Source organism: Condylura cristata, unplaced genomic scaffold (genome assembly GCF_000260355.1).
Source record: "Condylura cristata isolate star-nosed mole 26May11 unplaced genomic scaffold, ConCri1.0 scaffold00019, whole genome shotgun sequence".
In the NCBI taxonomy this organism is placed as follows: Eukaryota; Metazoa; Chordata; class Mammalia; order Eulipotyphla; family Talpidae; genus Condylura; species Condylura cristata.
In genome coordinates, this window is record NW_004567120.1 from 41,883,626 (window position 1) to 41,899,981 (window position 16,356).

General features: G+C 62.1%; 2 protein-coding genes across 2 annotated transcripts in view; both read left to right on the forward strand.

Moving 5' to 3' along the window:
• ZNF185 (zinc finger protein 185 (LIM domain)) overlaps nucleotides 1-9,099 on the forward strand; it is a 37,586-nt gene extending 28,487 nt beyond the window's left edge. The window contains exons 15-20 of the mRNA XM_012727249.1: nucleotides 734-937; nucleotides 1,787-1,867; nucleotides 1,950-2,021; nucleotides 4,128-4,230; nucleotides 5,267-5,365; nucleotides 5,937-9,099. Of these exons, the coding sequence (XP_012582703.1) occupies nucleotides 734-937; nucleotides 1,787-1,867; nucleotides 1,950-2,021; nucleotides 4,128-4,230; nucleotides 5,267-5,365 (559 nt within the window). The 3' untranslated portion in view covers nucleotides 5,937-9,099. The remainder of the gene's footprint in view (nucleotides 1-733; nucleotides 938-1,786; nucleotides 1,868-1,949; nucleotides 2,022-4,127; nucleotides 4,231-5,266; nucleotides 5,366-5,936) is intronic.
• A 5,708-nt stretch (nucleotides 9,100-14,807) lies between these two features.
• Nucleotides 14,808-16,136, forward strand: PNMA5 (paraneoplastic Ma antigen family member 5). The gene has a single exon (XM_004685871.1). It carries the CDS (start codon nucleotides 14,808-14,810, stop codon nucleotides 16,134-16,136), a length of 1,329 nt encoding a protein of 442 aa, XP_004685928.1.
• Nucleotides 16,137-16,356: the final 220 nt, after the last annotated feature.

The window sequence follows — 16,356 nt, forward strand, 5'->3', positions numbered from 1 at the left end:
CGCGCCGTCGGTGGAGCCCAGCGGGCCTGGGGTAGGCGCCGCCCGCAGCACCTGCTGCCGCCGGCGGGGGGGTCTGGTGCGCCCCAGGAGCTGGCTTTCTGGAGCTGGCCAGTGGCCGTGCTCATCCCTCCTACCCCACCCCCTGCTGAGCCAGTCCCGGATGCCTCCTTCTGTTCCTTCCTCCATCACTCCCAGGCTGGCAGATGGACAGGGGCTGGAGGATGAGCAGGAAGGGGCCACGGCAGCCAGAGGAGGGGATAGGACAGCCCGACTCCCGCCCTTGCCCCTCAGCCGGCCTCACTGTTTGGGTAACCAGACTCGGCCAGAGCTGATTTCCCAAGGAAGGTACCCCTGCCCAGGGGAACAAGGCCCCAGGGAGTGGCGCATGGGCGAGGAAGGCCAGCCCTTGGGTGAGGAGCCTGTGCAGGCCAAGTGGGATGGAAGGACATGCGGGCTGCAGGCAGCTCTCCTCAGGCCCAGAGGGCTGGCAGCTGGGCTGGGAGTCCTGGGATCATCGACGATGGCCCGGCCACCCTTAACCACAGGTGTTCGCAAGGTGACAGTGGCACTGCCCAGGGCTGGGCAGGATTTTCAACTGGAGGCCAAATGAGCCTCGGGTGCGGCGTTAGCCTGGCCACTCTGACGAACATCCCCTGAGCACCAGCTCATCCGTGTGCTTAGGGGGAGCCCAGAGGGAGGCAGCCTGGCCCACGAGTGTGCTTCTCTCCCGCAGCCCCTCTCCTGCCTCTGAGGAGAAAATCGTGGGCCCTGAGGTGCGAGAGACCTGGCAGGAGAGGCCCGTGGCCCCGACAGGCAGCCCGGATCGCCCGGCCGTGCTCACCCCGGGGCCTGAGGACACCAGCGCCCCTGAGAAGGAGAAGCAGTGCTGCCCCGGGGGCCCCGAGACGCTCGTGGAGCTGGACGACTGGGCTGGCAGGTAAGAGCCGGTGAGCAGGGGCCAGTTCTGCGAGCCGGGGCCCAGCCAGCATGCATGCCCATTGCCCTGGCATGTGTGCATCGGTGAGGCAGACGCCACCTTCTCCAGGGCGACTCCCGCAGGCCCAGCGCATAGCCCCAGCTGAAGTCTGCAAGGCAGGTGCACCCTGCGAGCTCTGCAGCCTGGCAGGCCTGGCTGGGGGCACATGGGCACCTCTGCCTGTTACACAGTGGATGTCTGTGAGGAGGTACCCAGGTGGGGAGGGCGCTGGCTGCTGGACAGGGAGGCTGCTGGTCGCACCAACACTCCCAGGTCCACACCGCTGGGATACCCTTGCCACAGCCAGGGGCAGCGCGCTGCCGCGCGGGGTCCGGATGGGCACTGCAGTGGCCGTTCCCCGAGCAAACGCGCTGTGAACTTCCTCGGGCGGGCCCCGCCCCGGCGGCTGTCAGGCCTGCCCACGCCGCGGTCTCTGAGGCAGCAGCTGTGGAACTTTCTTGGGCGTCTAGGTGGCCTGTGGGGTAGTTGAGCACTGTTCTGATGGGTCTGGACGTTCAAGCCGTGGCTCTCACAGCAGCGTCCTGCACATGTGTGTCCTCGGCCGCTCTGCCGCTCCGTGTGGCCTCGGGACGGCCTCAGCGGCACCCACCTCCACGGTGGCGCTCCCAGCATCGCAGTCCTGTCCGCTGCTGCCTGGGGCGCCAGCACCTCCACCCCCAGCCACCCCACCAGCTCCCCCATCCTTCAAGTCAGGAAAGGCCCTCCCAGTCCTGGACCCTGGGCAGGGCCACTGCTGAGGGGCAGGCCAGCCCCTTGAGTCTGCCACTCCACCCCTCTGTGCTTCTCCAGCAAGGGCGTCCTCTTTGTGAAGGAGTACACAAGCGCCAGCGAGGTGTCTTCTGGGAAGCCGCCATCTTCACGCTGTGGCAGGTAAGAGCAAACTCCAGCTCCCCGCCAAGACTGCTGTGACCTGGCTCCCACCGCCAACCGCTCTCCGCCTCGCTCTCTGCAGCGCCAGCACCACTGAGGGCTCCCTTGGCATGGAGAAGAAGGCCCCTTGCGGCAGCACTCTGCACCCCGAGAGGTAAGTGCTGTCCCCCAGGAGCTTGCAGGGCTTCCGCAGAGGCAGGCTGAGGAGACAGTCCCACTGAGTGTGCTTCGGTTGGCCGCTTTGCGGCCCTGTTTTAGGGAGCGCTTCCTTGTCGAGGCGCCACACCTCTCAGCGAAAGCCTCCTTGGAACCCAGCAAGGGCCAGGGGCGCGCAGCAAGGGCCATTACAAAGGGAACGACGGCATCCAGCGGTCCCGGGTTCAAGCCACCACAGAGGCTCTAGGGCTTGAGGTGAATGCCCACTCAGTGCCCACTCAGTGCCCGCTCAGTGCCTGCAGCCTGAGGGAAAAGCGGCAGCAGAGCGCGGTGCGTGAACAATGACGTCCAGTCGACTGCTGTCCCATGAAGCCAGAAGAGAACCAGCCAGAGTCACTGAGCAGGAGCGGCTGAGAGTAGATGACAGCGGTCACGACATGGCCGTCAGGATGAAGTCCTCCTCGAAAATTCTTGGAAGGAAGAGCAGGGAGACAAGAGAGGGTTTAGAGATTGAGCCGCTTGGCCACAGTGAAGAACACAGGAAGGACCACTTAGGTCAGCGGCCAGGGAGGGGCGGGGCCGGCCAGGCCCAAGCCTGGTTCTGCTCTGCCGTCTGACTCTCCTGCGAAGGTAGGGGAGGTCCCGCGGGTGCCTGTAATTTCCATCCGGGCTGTGGCCCTGACGCTGCTACCTGGAGTGTTAGCTGCCCTCTCCCGGGCCTGAGGCGGCCCCACGCTTTCCCTGGGGCCCAGCCCGTGCGGTTTGGATGCGGCTGCAAGGCTGCTGCAGCCATCACCGCGCTCTGAACACAAGGGTTTATCACTCACACACACCGGGGCCACGGGACAGTGGACGACAGCATGTGAGTCCAGCGTTCTGCCTTTCCTGGGGCCAGGTGTTTGCAGGTGCACGCTGGGGTGAGCTGAAAACACACTGGGGAGTTAACGTGTGGGAAGGAGCATGGGGCCCCTGCTCGTCAGCCAGGCTTGGCGGAAGGGCCCGGTTCCTTAGTCACGTGGCCAGCGGCACGCTTACTGCAGGCGGGCGGGCGTCTTGGAGACGAAGGCCCAGTGGCAGGCGCTTGCACTGCAGTGACTCTCGGGGGCCCAGGCTGGGTGGGTGCCACAGTGAAGGTGGGTCCTGGGCCAGCAAGGGTCAGAGTCGCAGTACCGCACGGCCTCAGCAAAGAGCTGTCGCCAGAAAGCCACGGGGTAGCCTGTTCGGTGGAAGCCAGAGACATGAGGCGCGGACTTCCAGTGTCCGCTGGTTCGGAAGCCCAGCCCCTCCTCCCCATGGCACAGGAGCGGAATCCAGAAGGCAGCGTGGCGCAAGGTGCGGGACTTAGCGGAAGGAAGGGACAGCTGGCCAGGGCACGCGCCGTGCGCAGAGACGTGTGTGCGCAGCAGAGGAAGCTGGGGCTGGGCTGGCGCGCAGAGGAGGCCCGGCGCACGCACGTTCAGCAGCACATGGGCTCGGAGCCTGGGCCGGTGGCAGCACGGAGGGAAATCGAATGCCTGCGGCGATACAGGCCCAGGAGGGAGCCAGTGTGGCTGCAGCTGGCTAGGACGCCCCGCTCCTGTGAGAAACGCCCCGCCTCTTTGAAGGAGGCACCCCACTTTCAGCCTGTAGGACGAGGCAGGCAGGGCCTTTCAGCAGCCTCTCTCTGAGGAAGGAAAGCTCCCGCTCAGGAGCGAGGCTGGGGTCCTGAAAGTGTGGTGGCCTCAACCCGGATGCCAGCAGCTAGAGCTTCATGTCAAGAGCCCAGGCTCCGTCGTGCCAGGCCCTGGGGTTCCTGCGCAGACTGCTGAGTGCAGGGGGAGGGTGGGGAGGGGCTGGGCGGGACCTGGTTACGGCAAGCATGCCGGGAAGGGCCATGACGGCGGCCACAGGGCGCCGGTGTCTCCTTCAGGACAAGACAGCTGCGCTTCCCCTAGCGAGGAGGAGCAGGTCCGCAGGCGGGCTGGGCAGGGAGAGGCCCTGGGGGGAAGTGTCGCCCCAGGGCATGCGCAGCATGAGGCTGGAGACCACTGGGAGGCTGCAGCAGGGGCAAGGCGGCGCTGAGCCTCGGCTCCCTGCCTGACCGCGGCCTGCTTCTGTCTCACAGCGCTGCCGCAGGGCTGTGCACATACTGCAGCCGGGAGATCCGGGACGGCCCGAAGATCACCCTAGACCACCTTGGCATCAGCTGCCACGACTACTGCTTCAAGGTGAGGAGGCGCGCGCCTGCGGCATCATCCTGAGCGCGAAGGTGCAGAGGGGGAGAGACCTGGTCTCTGATCGCACCTGCGCTTAGCGGCTTCGCAGAAGCGGGAGCTTGACCAGGGCGCGGGTGGAGATGGCTTCTGGGCTGGCGACACCGCTTGAAAGAGCTGAGCAGTAGTGGGGTGTGAGACCACGGGGGGCCGGGGGGGGTTCCCAGTTGGGGGCCCAGGGCAGCGCTGCCTCTCCCTGCCCCGTCGGCTCTGGCAGGGGCTGGAGGGGAGCAGCACTGGGCGCACGTCCCAGGGGGACGGAGGAAACAAGGCTGCCTCGGACGGGCGCCTGGACCCGGCCGTTTGAGACTTGGTGGCCGGTGAAGCGCCAGGAAGTGGAGTGTTGCTGCAGCGGCGGGGCTGAGACCTGCCGGGCAGGGCTCTGGGCGAGCCAGTCCGGAAGGCTGGAGTCTGGGCTCCGTGGGGTGCAGAGCTGGCAGCCCGGGCTTGCGCACGGCCCGTGGTGGTGTGGGAGGAGCAGCGGCTGTGGGGCCGCATGTGGCGACCCGGGGTGGCCCAGCTGGCGGGGACAGCCGAGGCAGCTCCCGTTGGGGTGGCCGGATGAGGAGCCTCCTCCGTGGCTTCTTTCTGAGGAAGAAGCAGGAACAGAGGGGCGTCCTGGGCGGGGCGGGGCCCAGCTGCGTGGCCTTCGTTGTCCAGCCACTAAAGCCCTCATTGTCTGCACTGAGGGGGGTGTGGGTGTTCGAGGAGAGGAGGAGAGCATGCGGCAGTCCCGGCGAGGGCCTGGGTGGGTGGGCCCAAGAGGAGTGCGGGCCAGTGGGCCCTCTCGAGGCTGGCACGGAGCACCCTTGCGCTCCACGGGTGCAGACGTTGCCAGTGAAGTTGGCAAGACCGAGGCTTCGTTGGTGTTGGTCTTTTGTCTCTTTTCTGCCACTTTTTATTGTCGCTTCCAAGCCGGGCCTCGTCGCCAGCGGCCTCTGCCTGGCCCCGTGCAGGCCCCGGCGTCGGCGCCACCTGCTTTCTCTTGCAGTGCGGCATCTGCAGTAAACCCATGGGCGAGCTCCTGGACCAGATCTTCGTGCACCGCGACACCATCCGCTGTGGGAAGTGCTACGAGAAGCTCTTCTAGGTGCGTACGGCCCCGGGCTGAGCGGCTGAGCGGCCAGGCAGCGCATTGCCTCCCCCGTCCGGGTCCAGGACACTGCCGTCGCTCCCAGCCGTACGACCCAGCGCCTGACTCTGCTTCCCTGGCCCTGTGGGGCCTGAGGCCTGCGTGAGGAGCAGAAACACCCTACTCAGGGCTACTGGAAGCTTCGGGCAAGCAGCACTTGCACGGGAGAAGGGCCTGGAGGAAAGTCAGCTAGTAGCGGGCAGGGCTTGGCAGGGGGCAGGCTGTTGAGGGAAGCAAGAGCAGCTGGTGCCAACAGCGGGCACGGGGGGCGGGGGCACCCTCCGGGCCACGCCTCAGCAGAGCAGAGAGCCCCTCGAACACCGGCTTTCCGGGTCCTGGCAGCCGCTCTGCTCCGCCCCAGCAGCCCTCAGCTGCAGCCCCGAGCAGAGTGCCCCCTGAGCGCAGCGGGCCTGGGCGCAGACAGGCGCCCACCAGTGCAGGCGCGTCCGCTTTCTGTCTGGAAGAAGCCGCTGTTGCCGCAGGCTGGCTGTGGGCTGGGCCCCGCCTCAGCGTGTGTGTTTTCCTTTAGGTGCCTCCGGCCCAGAAGAAGCTGGCGACTCCCAGACGCGCTCCCCAGGCTGCTGGTCTCCTTCCCGCGCGCCCTCCCTCCCCATCTGATTTCTTCATGCTTTGCCCTTGTCGAGTTGAACCTGCTTAGGCCCAGGAGCAGGTCTGAGTGATGGTGCCCGGGTAGCTCTTCTTAGCTTAGAAAGCACTTGTTCGCTGACCGCGGTTGCAGTAAAGAGGACTGAGCAGGAGCCCAGCCTGGCGTCTCGAGGACACACGCCCCAGTCGAGGTGGCCTGCTGTTCGGCGTGGAAAGAACTGGGGGCTCACGGTGCCCTGACTCAGGGCAGAGAGCACCCCACCTTCTTTTCTGCATCTCTGAGCGCATGTTTGGAATTTGAGGGGAGACCTGTGGCTTCAGGGGGCCAGGTGGAGGGCTGTGACGCCGGGGGCAGGACCTGCCTCCTGGGTGCCTGTTTGGAGTGCAGGAAACAGTCAGCTGATTTTCACAGGTGCAGTAACAGTCCGTGCTGTCGCCGCCTTCACTGCAACGGGCTTTCCCTGAGGCGCTGGCGTGTACTGGAAAGTTACACGCGCGGGCTTCTGGTCTCTCCACACGATTCTTAGGCGGTTACTGACCAAAGGCTGGTCTGTGTCTGCAATTTGACAGCTGGTTAACATGTTGCCCTCAGTCCCTGACCCCTGCACTTGATCTGGAGACCCCTCAAGCAGGTTCTAGGGTATGTGGACTCCAGCCGGACGACGGAGAGAAGCAGCTAACGCCACGGCCTTACCCCACGCCAGGCATGGTCACCAGGGCGGGGATGTGGTACGACAGGCCATGTGCTGACACTGGACGTGAGCTGGCCTTCCTTGGGTCTGGCCCGTACACGCGGCTTGGCGCGCGGTAGGCTCCGAGGAGAGGCCGCTCAGGGCAGGGAGGCGTGAAAGGGAAAGAGAGTCTCGGGGCGGGAGCTACCACCTGAGTGTCGCACAGGCCCAGCTGATGGAGTGAAGGGCAGACAGTCCCGCCGCGCCGGCCTCCCTGCCCCACCTTCTACTCTGTGTTCAGGGAGTTCGGCCCTGCCATGCGAGACGCCAGCAGAGAGCACAGGCCCAACATCGAGTTTGTTCCGAGCAGCTTCTTTCGAGCTTAGAGAGCACCGAGTTCTGCAGACAAGATGGCGGTTGCATGACACTTTGCTTCTTTTTAACTGCCGGTATTTTAACCATACTTGTTGCCCGCATTAAAGTCTACACCTCTAACACAACGCCAAGATTTCATGTGTGTCGCTGCTCAGGTTTCCTTATACCTGTGATAACCTGGGGGTACTGGGCCATGTGATCTGTTTTCTCCTTCACCTGAAGCTATTTTCTACAAAAGCGAATAAACACTTCCAGAAGTATTAAGTCTACAGCGGGAGAAATTAGCATGACGTGTAGATTCCCCCAGTAGACTCCCCCAGAAGGGCCGGCCGCTAGGCCCGTCAGACCGCTTGGATGTTGGCTTGTCCTGGGCCACAGCCCTCGTTGGTGTCACAGACAGACGCCGCCTCGCCGGTGCTGGCTGTTGGCAGTGACAGGCCGGTTTCAGGAAGCGCGCGCCCAGCCGATGCGCTTCAGCAAGCGCAGACTCGCTCCCCTGAACCGCCCCCCCTGCCGGCTACCCGCTCCACTCCTCGGGCCGCCGAGCAGATGCGGTGCCTGTCCGCTTCGCTCTCCGTCGCGCCCAGACACCCCAAGACCAACTCGTCTTGGACCGACTTTGAACTGCTCACGCCCAGCCTCAGCCGCCCTCCTCAAAGTTGCCCAGGTGGTGCCCGTGTGCGAGACTGTTTCATGGTGCTCAGTAAGGTCAGTGTGCCAGGCTGTCTGAGTCCTGTTGGCACTGTGTGGCAGAAGCGGCCCATGCTGCCAAGTTTTGCATCCAGAAATACGGTGTGTGTGCCGGCTTGCTGAAACCTTCATCTGCTTCAGGGACAAAAACACGGGTGACCAGGAAGCCCACAGAGTGAAGCCCTGCCTGCCAGAACCCCCATACTCCAGGGGTCTGCATTCAGTTAGCTACTGGACCAGCACCTCTCTATTTGCTCACCCCGACCCCGCCACATCTCGGTCACCTGGGTGACACTAGGAAAGGAAGACAGCAGTGCCCCCACCCGGGCATTCCTGGGGCTCCTTTGCTGGTGTGGTGTGGCACAAAGACTCTAAGAAAAACAGGGTGGGCGCCAGCCCCGGCTCAGCCACCCCAGTGCTGAGGTGCTGGGCTGGGGTGCGGTGGAAGTAGGCTCCGATTGCAGGGCCGCAGCAGGCCCCTCAGCCTCCTGGAGACACACTGCTCTTGTTGTGGAAGTTCTGGGTGCAGGGGTAGGGGGTGCAGGACCTGGGTCGCTGGCACCTTGACGGTGGAGAGTTACTCAGCTGACCGCTGACTGCCCTGCCGGTGCCATGCAGAGGCCCGGGCTGCTGGCCATTCGGGCCTGGCCTCCCTTCCCATCTTCCCATGGTGTGGGGGCTCCGCGGCCGGGAGCTGCGCCAAGGGCACAACTGCTGAGGTGACCTCGGGGACCTCCAAACTGCTCGTCTCTCCTGAGCCCTTCCAAGCTGGGTGCTAGGGGAGGGGTGCTGGGAGCTGCTGAGCATGAAGGAGGCCTTCCGAGCCTCTTGGCCGCAGGGACCACATCCTGCTGCCTCTCCCCTTTCCAGGAAGCTGGTGCAGGCCCAGTCCTTCCAAGTCAGCGAGAGAGGTACAGGCTGGCACTCAGAGAAACCTCAGGGGCCACAGGGCTGGAAGAACAGCTGGAATCCATACTCGGGGACCAGGTCCTTTGTAGGAAGTAGACGCTGCTCCTGGGCACCTGCTCTTCGCTGCCCAGCCACGCTCTGCTCCAGACTGGCATACACCCCCCTTGATGCCCCACTCTGTGGAGTGGCTGGGCAGGGCAGAAGGAGGGGAGGGGAGGAGTACCCAGCCTCCCACTTCAACACGGGTCTGTCCACTCTAAGCGACCCCATCTTGGCAGCCCAGCAAGGGCCTGGAGGTGAGAGGGAGCTTGGAGGAATCATTTCAAACAGACTTGGCCTCATAAATGAGGCAGGTGTTTTAAATGCATCTCGACAATTGGTTCTTACAGGATACAAGGTTAATTCCCTCACAGAGATTTCAGGTGCCCTCCCTGGTGGCGCAAGGGGTGAAGCCACAGTGCTGTGAGGCTGTCCTCAGCCACTGAAGCACAAGTTGGATCCCCATCCCCAGCCAGGGGTGACCCACATGGCTCAGCAGACCCCTTCTGTCTCCCTGCTGCTCCCCTGAGCCATGCGTTTTGGTTGAGCCGTCTATTCTGCTCCCACTGTCTGCTGAGTTCTCTTGTCCCCGCACCTCTGGCCTGTACCCCAGTTCTTGTGTGCATAAATAAATCTTCAAAAAGAGATGTCAGGAGTGTCTGTCCTCCCATGCGCTTGGCCTCAAAGGCTGCTACTAGGCGTTCTTGTCTTATACAGTCTCGCAAGAAAAAAGTCCAGTGCTCGCATTGACTCCACACGCACCACAGCACTAGCCCTGCCCCCAGCATCCCGCCCCAGCTAACAAGCCGCCAGTCTTCTTTTAAAATTCCCACTCAGGGCCCTCCCGGGGGGCGCAGCGGGTCACAGCACAGCGCTGAGAAGCTAAAGCCACTGCAGCATGAGTTCGATCCCCGCCTGCCCCGGAGGGAACCCCCAGGGCGCCGCAGACCTCTCCTGGCCCGCCCGCTGCTCCCCTCAGCAGTGGACTTCGTCCATCTGCCTGCCCTGCTCCCCGCTCTGTCTCTGGGGAACCCTCTCACTGCACCTGCACCTCTGGCTGTACCCGAATTCTGTATGCATAAATAAATCTTTAAAAAAACTCCCCGCTTTATATCACCTTTATAAACATTTTCACATTTCATCACAATCTCTATAGTCAAGTGTTAGTTGTTACTAGTACTTTTTAAGTGAAGCGGCTTCAAGGGGGGCTGGAGCATCTTTGGGCTGCAGGAACCCACTTGTGGAACCTCGAGCTAAATCTCCCCAGGCGGTCACTCGGACGAGGCAGTGGGGTGCCAGATCCCCCCTTCCCCTACCCGTGGGCAGTCTCTCCAAGGCTGCCAGGTGGGGAAGAAGCGGCCTAACAGGTTGCAACTGACCTAGAGTTGCCATGGCAAGAAAGACATCTGCAGAATAAACGCACATGCAGGTCCCCAAACCATAAGGTAAAACTAAAAGCGGAGCCCCACAGTTCCTTACACCCCCCAAGAACAGCGCCTCCAAGCCTAACATGTCTGCCAGGGACCTATGAGCCCAACAGAAGGGGAGGGGCTGTGGCCGCCCGGGCGGGATGCAGCTGCGGAAGCTGCACTGAAGGCCGCAGAGCTCAGGCATGGAGGGCCACCCTGCCAATCGACCCACGTCCTGGGCATGATGGAGAGATTAGGGTTTGTACTGATTTGGGGGGTGAGGCTGAGAATGAAGGAAAATTGTAGAATGCGTGAGGGGAGTGTCTGAGCGCTCCTTTCTGACGAGACGCACAGACTCCAAGCTGGGTCCAGAGCAGCAATAAATGGAAGCCCCCTAGCCCCGCTGCTGAATGTGGTCCGTGTGATGTAGCCACGAGCTGCACCTCTTGGTTCCATCTTCTGTGGCTGTTTTCAGCTGGCAATGACAGGTTACGTAAAGGACAGAGGACACCCCTCAGGGCCTGCACCCCAAAACACACTTATCAGCCTATGAAAAAGGGTTTTTTCCTCATATAAAGAGGTAGCCACTTTCCCCCTTGCTTCACGTCAGAAGCCTGCCATCCTGGCAAGATAAACAGAAGGCCGAAATGGCACCAGTTTCAAACACACGGAATTTGTTTGCTATGTTACCTGAAAATAGTCTCCATGATACACAAAGATTTTCTCAATTGATTTTTCATTAGTTTGATTAATGCTTGCTTTATTAAGTAGGGATTGAAAGCTTGGAAGCTGTCCAACAGATTCTCCCCTGTGAGAGCTGTGCCAGTAAACACAGGTTTGAATGTAGTGGAACAGGCGACTTGACAGGAGGCGTAATTCCTCTCCGAGGCGGAGCTTGTAGTCTTCACTTGTCCTGATCTAAAGATGGGCGGATGCTAGACAAAGAAAAGCACTATCAGGGCTCTCCCGAGCCGGCACAAAGGGCTAAAGCCAGCTGACCCCCAGGGCGCGGCAGACCTCTCCTGTCTCCTCACTGCCCCCTCAGCAGGGTACTTCCACCGTCAGCCTGTCCTGCTCCCCACTCTGGCTCTGGGGAGCCCTCTCACGGCAGGCACTGCTGGCCTGCACCGCAGTTCTGTAGTTCTGTATGCATGAATAAATCTTGAAGAACAAAACGAACGAAAGAAAAGCACGATCATACTTCTCCACTGTAAGCACTGCGGACAGCTGACTTTCCGACCCGGGCAGCAGAGTGCTGCACAGACTGGACTTCTAAGTTGTGTGTGATGACGGACGTTTCCCGCAGTGTGGTGATGGCCGCACGAGGTAAAGGAAGATGGACTGGAGCAGAAGCGCAGGCCATAAAACCTTCCCTGTTTCAGGGGCATTTCTTAACCTTCCGTGTTTTCCACGTTGAGAGGACGCACGTTCAATCGAGCTTTGTCACGATCCTTAATCATGTTCCAGTTTTCAACGGAAGGCCTCGCAGTGAAGCGCCATCCGTCTCGGCTCGTAGGAGAAGCTCGAGCGAGAGGTGGGCGGGTGGCGGCGAAGTCGCAGCGGGCACTGATGTGGGGCGAGCCCGCGGCGTGGCGGCGCGGCCCAGTCCCGCTGCGGCTCCTTAGTACGGAGAGGCAATCGAGCTAAGACCCCGATTAAGTAGGGGGGCGAGTGTGTGCACCCCTGACCACCCCACAGGTAGGAAACTTCTTGCTCCGACCCTGCGTTGCCCATCATGACGCCTCAGGATGTCTGTGCGTCACCCCACCCCCGCCCCGTCTGGCACCGTCTGTAGCAGTGGGGACCCCTCGGGAAACATCGGGACTACCCTCCGGGGAGCAAACGCGCTTTGCCAAGGGATGGGAAGCAGTGTGGGTGCTAAGTGGGTAACGCGGGCCATGGAGTTAAAATAATGAGCCTGGGGTCCCTTCGGCAGATGCCGTTGCTTGGTGAGTCGTCTACGTTGTCATGGCCTAGCGAAACGGCTGGAAGCTGAGCGTGTGTGTGCCCCGCAGTTGGATACAAACTAAAGGTTGAGGGGATTGGAACAAGTGGGGGGTGCTTCTGCACACGGTTTGGTGCAATGTGACTGTGCAGGACATTCAAATAAAAGCGAGCAGCCAGCCAATGGGGGAGTGAGATGTACACCCATGCCCCGCTGGCTGCTGGGTGTGCGGGCACTTGGCGGGCTGGGCAGGAGGAGGGGTGAGGAGACGCCAGTCTTGGGGGGTGGGGGAGGGGTGAACGCCACACGAGGCGTCTAGAGCGCAGCCGCAAACGGGCGGTGTGCAGCTCCGTGGGGGGTCGGAACCCCTTCCCAGCATCCTCTTCTCGCGCCAGCTCCCGCTCAGTCTGCACCGCGGCATCGGCGGCGACGGACGTCTGGTGTTCCAGGTGCTTGGCGTTCCGGCCTAGCAGCCTCTGCAGCAGGTACAGCATGGGGCCCGGGGTACCCGCCACCCACACCACAGGGCAGCCCCGTGGTGACCTTTGCGTTCGGCTGGGAGTGTGACCCCACTAGTTGAGGCCTGGCACCCCGGGGGCCCCTTACCATCCTGGGAACTGCAGGAGAGCCCATGCTAAGTCTGGACAGCGGCTCTCGGACTTCCAGAGAGCAGGTGGTTTGGGCTTTGCCCCTCCGGACCGCGGCGAATTCCTACTGGCTGGATACATGCATTTCTACACGGCGTGTACACGGGTGGGGCGCTTAGGGTGCTCAGGGTGTGCGTAATGGTCGCCAGGGAGGCGTTGGGACACAGGAGGAGCTGCGCATGGGGCGGCAGGGCTTTGAATGGGCGCGGGATTTGGGAGGCATCTGACACCGAGCCACTCACGGGGGCCAGGGCCTGGCTGGCCAGGAGGCTTGCGTGGGGGATGGGACTCGAGAAGCGGATGGAAATGGGATAGCGCGGCCGGCGGCATCAGGATTCGATTCTGTGCGCTCGGGGGATTGGCGCCCAGACTTGGGCTGCAGTGGAGGAGGGGCTGGGTAAGGGCGGGCGACTGAGCACTGGCATGGAGGCTGAGCTTACCGAGGGGCGGGGCACGGGGGAGGTGCAGCTTTGGGGGGGGGCTGGTGTGGGCGGAGCTGGGTTGGGTGGGGCTCTGGGAGGAGGGGACTGGTGTGGGCGGGGTTTGGGTGGGGCTACGGCTCAGGAGGGGTGGGGCTTTGGGAAGAGGGTGTGCTTTCTGGAGGGTTGCACTTGTCAGTGAGGTGCAGGCTCTTTGCAAGGGTGGTGTATTTTTAACTGTTTCAAATTATATTATTCCTCATTGAGGTTTAACTTTAAAAACAATTTCCCCGATTTTATTAAGAAATAGTGGCTATACATCCCTCTATAAGTTGATGGCCTGATTTATATGATGACCCTCATAGGTTTAGGCAATGTCCATCTTCTCAGAAACAGTAAAAGGAAAAACAGGGTTTTGTTTTGCCAAGAGAATGTCTTTCTGCTCTAGCCCTGGGGCCTGGTTTAGCAGTTCCTTCGCCCTCTGCACCACGTTGTGGGCTCCTGTGCACAGCCTGAGCAGGACCAGGGGCACAACTCTGGCAAAATACCTCAGCCACGCCCTGGACAGACCCGTTAACACAGGATGGGCCACTCCAGGGTCACGCTTGCTTGACTGTGGACAGAGCGAGCCTTGTGTGCCAGTGGGGCCCTGTCCTGCGGGGTGAACAGCAGGCCTATCCTAGCAGGAGCCTCTGGTCCTGGCGAAGAGCGGAAGGGGAGGGGCTGCTTGCGGAAGTTTACAGATCTTGAAGGCTCTGCAGGGTAGCAGCTAGCTGCTCCAGATCAGAGTGGCCTGTCTCTTGCAGTGGAGCACCACATATCCCGCGGGGCTCCTGGGCTGCCCCTTAGGCCAGCCTCCACATGATTTGAAAATATAAGCTCTTGTTTGCCAGCCCTGGATCCTTGCTGCCCACCTCCCCCTCCGCTTCTTGTTGCTAGGAAGCCTCATCGGTTAGAAGGCAGTGGCATCACCTGTTGCTCCTTCAGGGCCTTAGCCTCACCACATGACACCCCTCTGCTATAGGAACCCATGGTCCACGCTATTCTTGGTATCTATGGCAACACTGCAGCTTGTCACAAGCTCTCCACACCCATTTCCACTGCACTGCGCAGCACTGCGGCCATCTTTCTTATCCGTCAGGCATTTTCTGAGGAGGGGGAGCTGTACGTCTCCTCCCTCCAACCTCTGTCCCATCTAACACTTTCTCAGTGCCCTGGGCCGACACTACCCCGAGCTGGGGGTTTGCCCCCCCCCAGCCTGGGGTCTTTGTCAGTGTCCCCCTACCCCTGGCGCAAGACCGCACACCTGACCGGCCTTTCCCCCACAGGCACCCACAGCTCACCATAGAGCCCTCGGACTTCGAGGAGGACCCCCCCGCAACAGAAGGTCAGCAAGGACGGGGTCAGGCTGGGAGCATGGACGGGGGGATGGGACCATGCTCTGTGCGCCAAATGATTGGGAGCCCCGGGGCGCAGGGACTGGGAGCAGAGATGGGGACAGAGGGGGGCTCTTGGGGCTGGGGACAGGCGTTCATGATGCTTTCACCCTATTTGCATTACAGGCTCTGGAGACCTGGGGCGCTTCCGCCTTTGTCCTCGGCGTTGCCTCCCAGTTCTTCAAGTCCTGCTCAAACTCTGGGCTGACCCCGCCCCATTCCAGGCCTTAGATCAGCTCTGACAAGGGGGAGCTATGGCTGTGGTACTGCTAGAGGATTGGTGCAAGGGGATGGACCTGGACCCCAGGAAAGCCCTGCTGATTGTGGGGATCCCGGTGGAGTGTAGCGAGGCTGAGATCAGAGAGACCGTGAGGGCAGGTCTGCACCCGCTCGGTGCCCACAGGGTGCAGGGCAGGATGTTCAGAAGGGAACAAAACACCAAGGTGGTCTTTATCGAGTTGGCCGACGTGATCGATTACACCACCGTGCCCAGTCATATACCAGGCAAGGGGGGGCCCTGGGAAGTGGTGGTGAAGCCGCGGAACCCAGATGACGAATTTATCAATAGGCTCAACTACTTCCTGAAAGAGGAGGGCCGCCGGATGGCGGACCTGGCCATCACCCTGGGCTGCGGCGCGCTGGGGGCGGGCATGGAGGCCGAGGGCTTGGGCCTGGTCGGGGGCCCCATGCTGCCACCGCTGAGGGAGAACGCGTGGTACCGGAAACTGAAAGTGTTTTCGGGCAGTAGTGCCCCGGCCTCGGAGGAGGAGCACTTTGAGGGGTGGCTGGAGCAGATCACCGAGGTGATGGCGCTGTGGCACGTGCCCGAGGCCGAGAAGAGGCGGCGTCTGCTGGAGGGCCTGCGCGGGCCGGCCCTGGCCATCATGCGCGTGCTGCGGGCCAGTGGCGAGGCCACCACTGTGGAGCAGTGCCTGGATGCCCTGAAGCAGATCTTCGGGAGCAAAGAGGACTGTCGAACCTCTCAGGTTAAGTTCCTCCAGACCTTTCCCGAGGCTGGAGAGAAAAATTCGGCTTTCTTGCTCCGCCTGGAGCCCTTGCTGCAGAAGGCAGTAAAGAACAGCCCGGTGTCGGCGCGCAACGCCGACACCATCCGGCTGAAGCAAGTGCTGGCCCGGGCAGCCGTGACCCCCGCACTCCGCGGCAAGCTCGAGCTGCTGGACCGCAGAGGGTGTCCGCCCACCTTCCTGGAGCTGATGAAGCTCATTCGCGATGAGGAGGAGTGGGAGACCTCCTTGGCAGTGACCAGGGAGAAGCAGCGGCAGGTGGGCAGGGGCCGCAGGGCCTCTGGCCGGCAGGCGGGGGAGGAGAACGGCCTGCCCCTGCAGGCGGCTGTGGCCAGGGGGCTGTTCCAGGACAGCAGCACCCAGACAGCCCAGGAAGGCTTGGGGCTGTCGTGGAAGCGCAGGCGGCTGCCCAGCTCCTGCAGTGGCGGGGAGGAAGACAACCAGGCACTGTGCCCCATGGCCGAGAACCCACCTCTGGCCGAGCAGAGGCCTCAACTTGCAGTAGAGGAGTCGGGAAACGAGTTGGGGGCTGGGGCGATGAGCCACCCCGAGCCCTGAAAAGCATAGGCTCAAAAGATTTAGCAACCCCTTCTCCCAGCACACTGCAGAGAGAGATTAAGCAGGAGAGGGAGGAGTCCCCACAAACAGCAGGGGACTTGGGAGGGCCAGAGGACTGGCAGGGAAACCAGGCCTGGGTGGAGTCCCTGATTCCGCCTCTGGATGGAAGGGAATTTATCCCCCAAGCCTCGTGGGACTCCGAGAGGGGCCAGCCATTCAG

What these genes read in the sequence shown, in the direction of transcription:
- PNMA5 (XM_004685871.1), top strand. Translation starts at nt 14,808, where the DNA reads ATGGCTGTGGTACTGCTAGAGGATTGGTGCAAGGGGATGGACCTGGAC.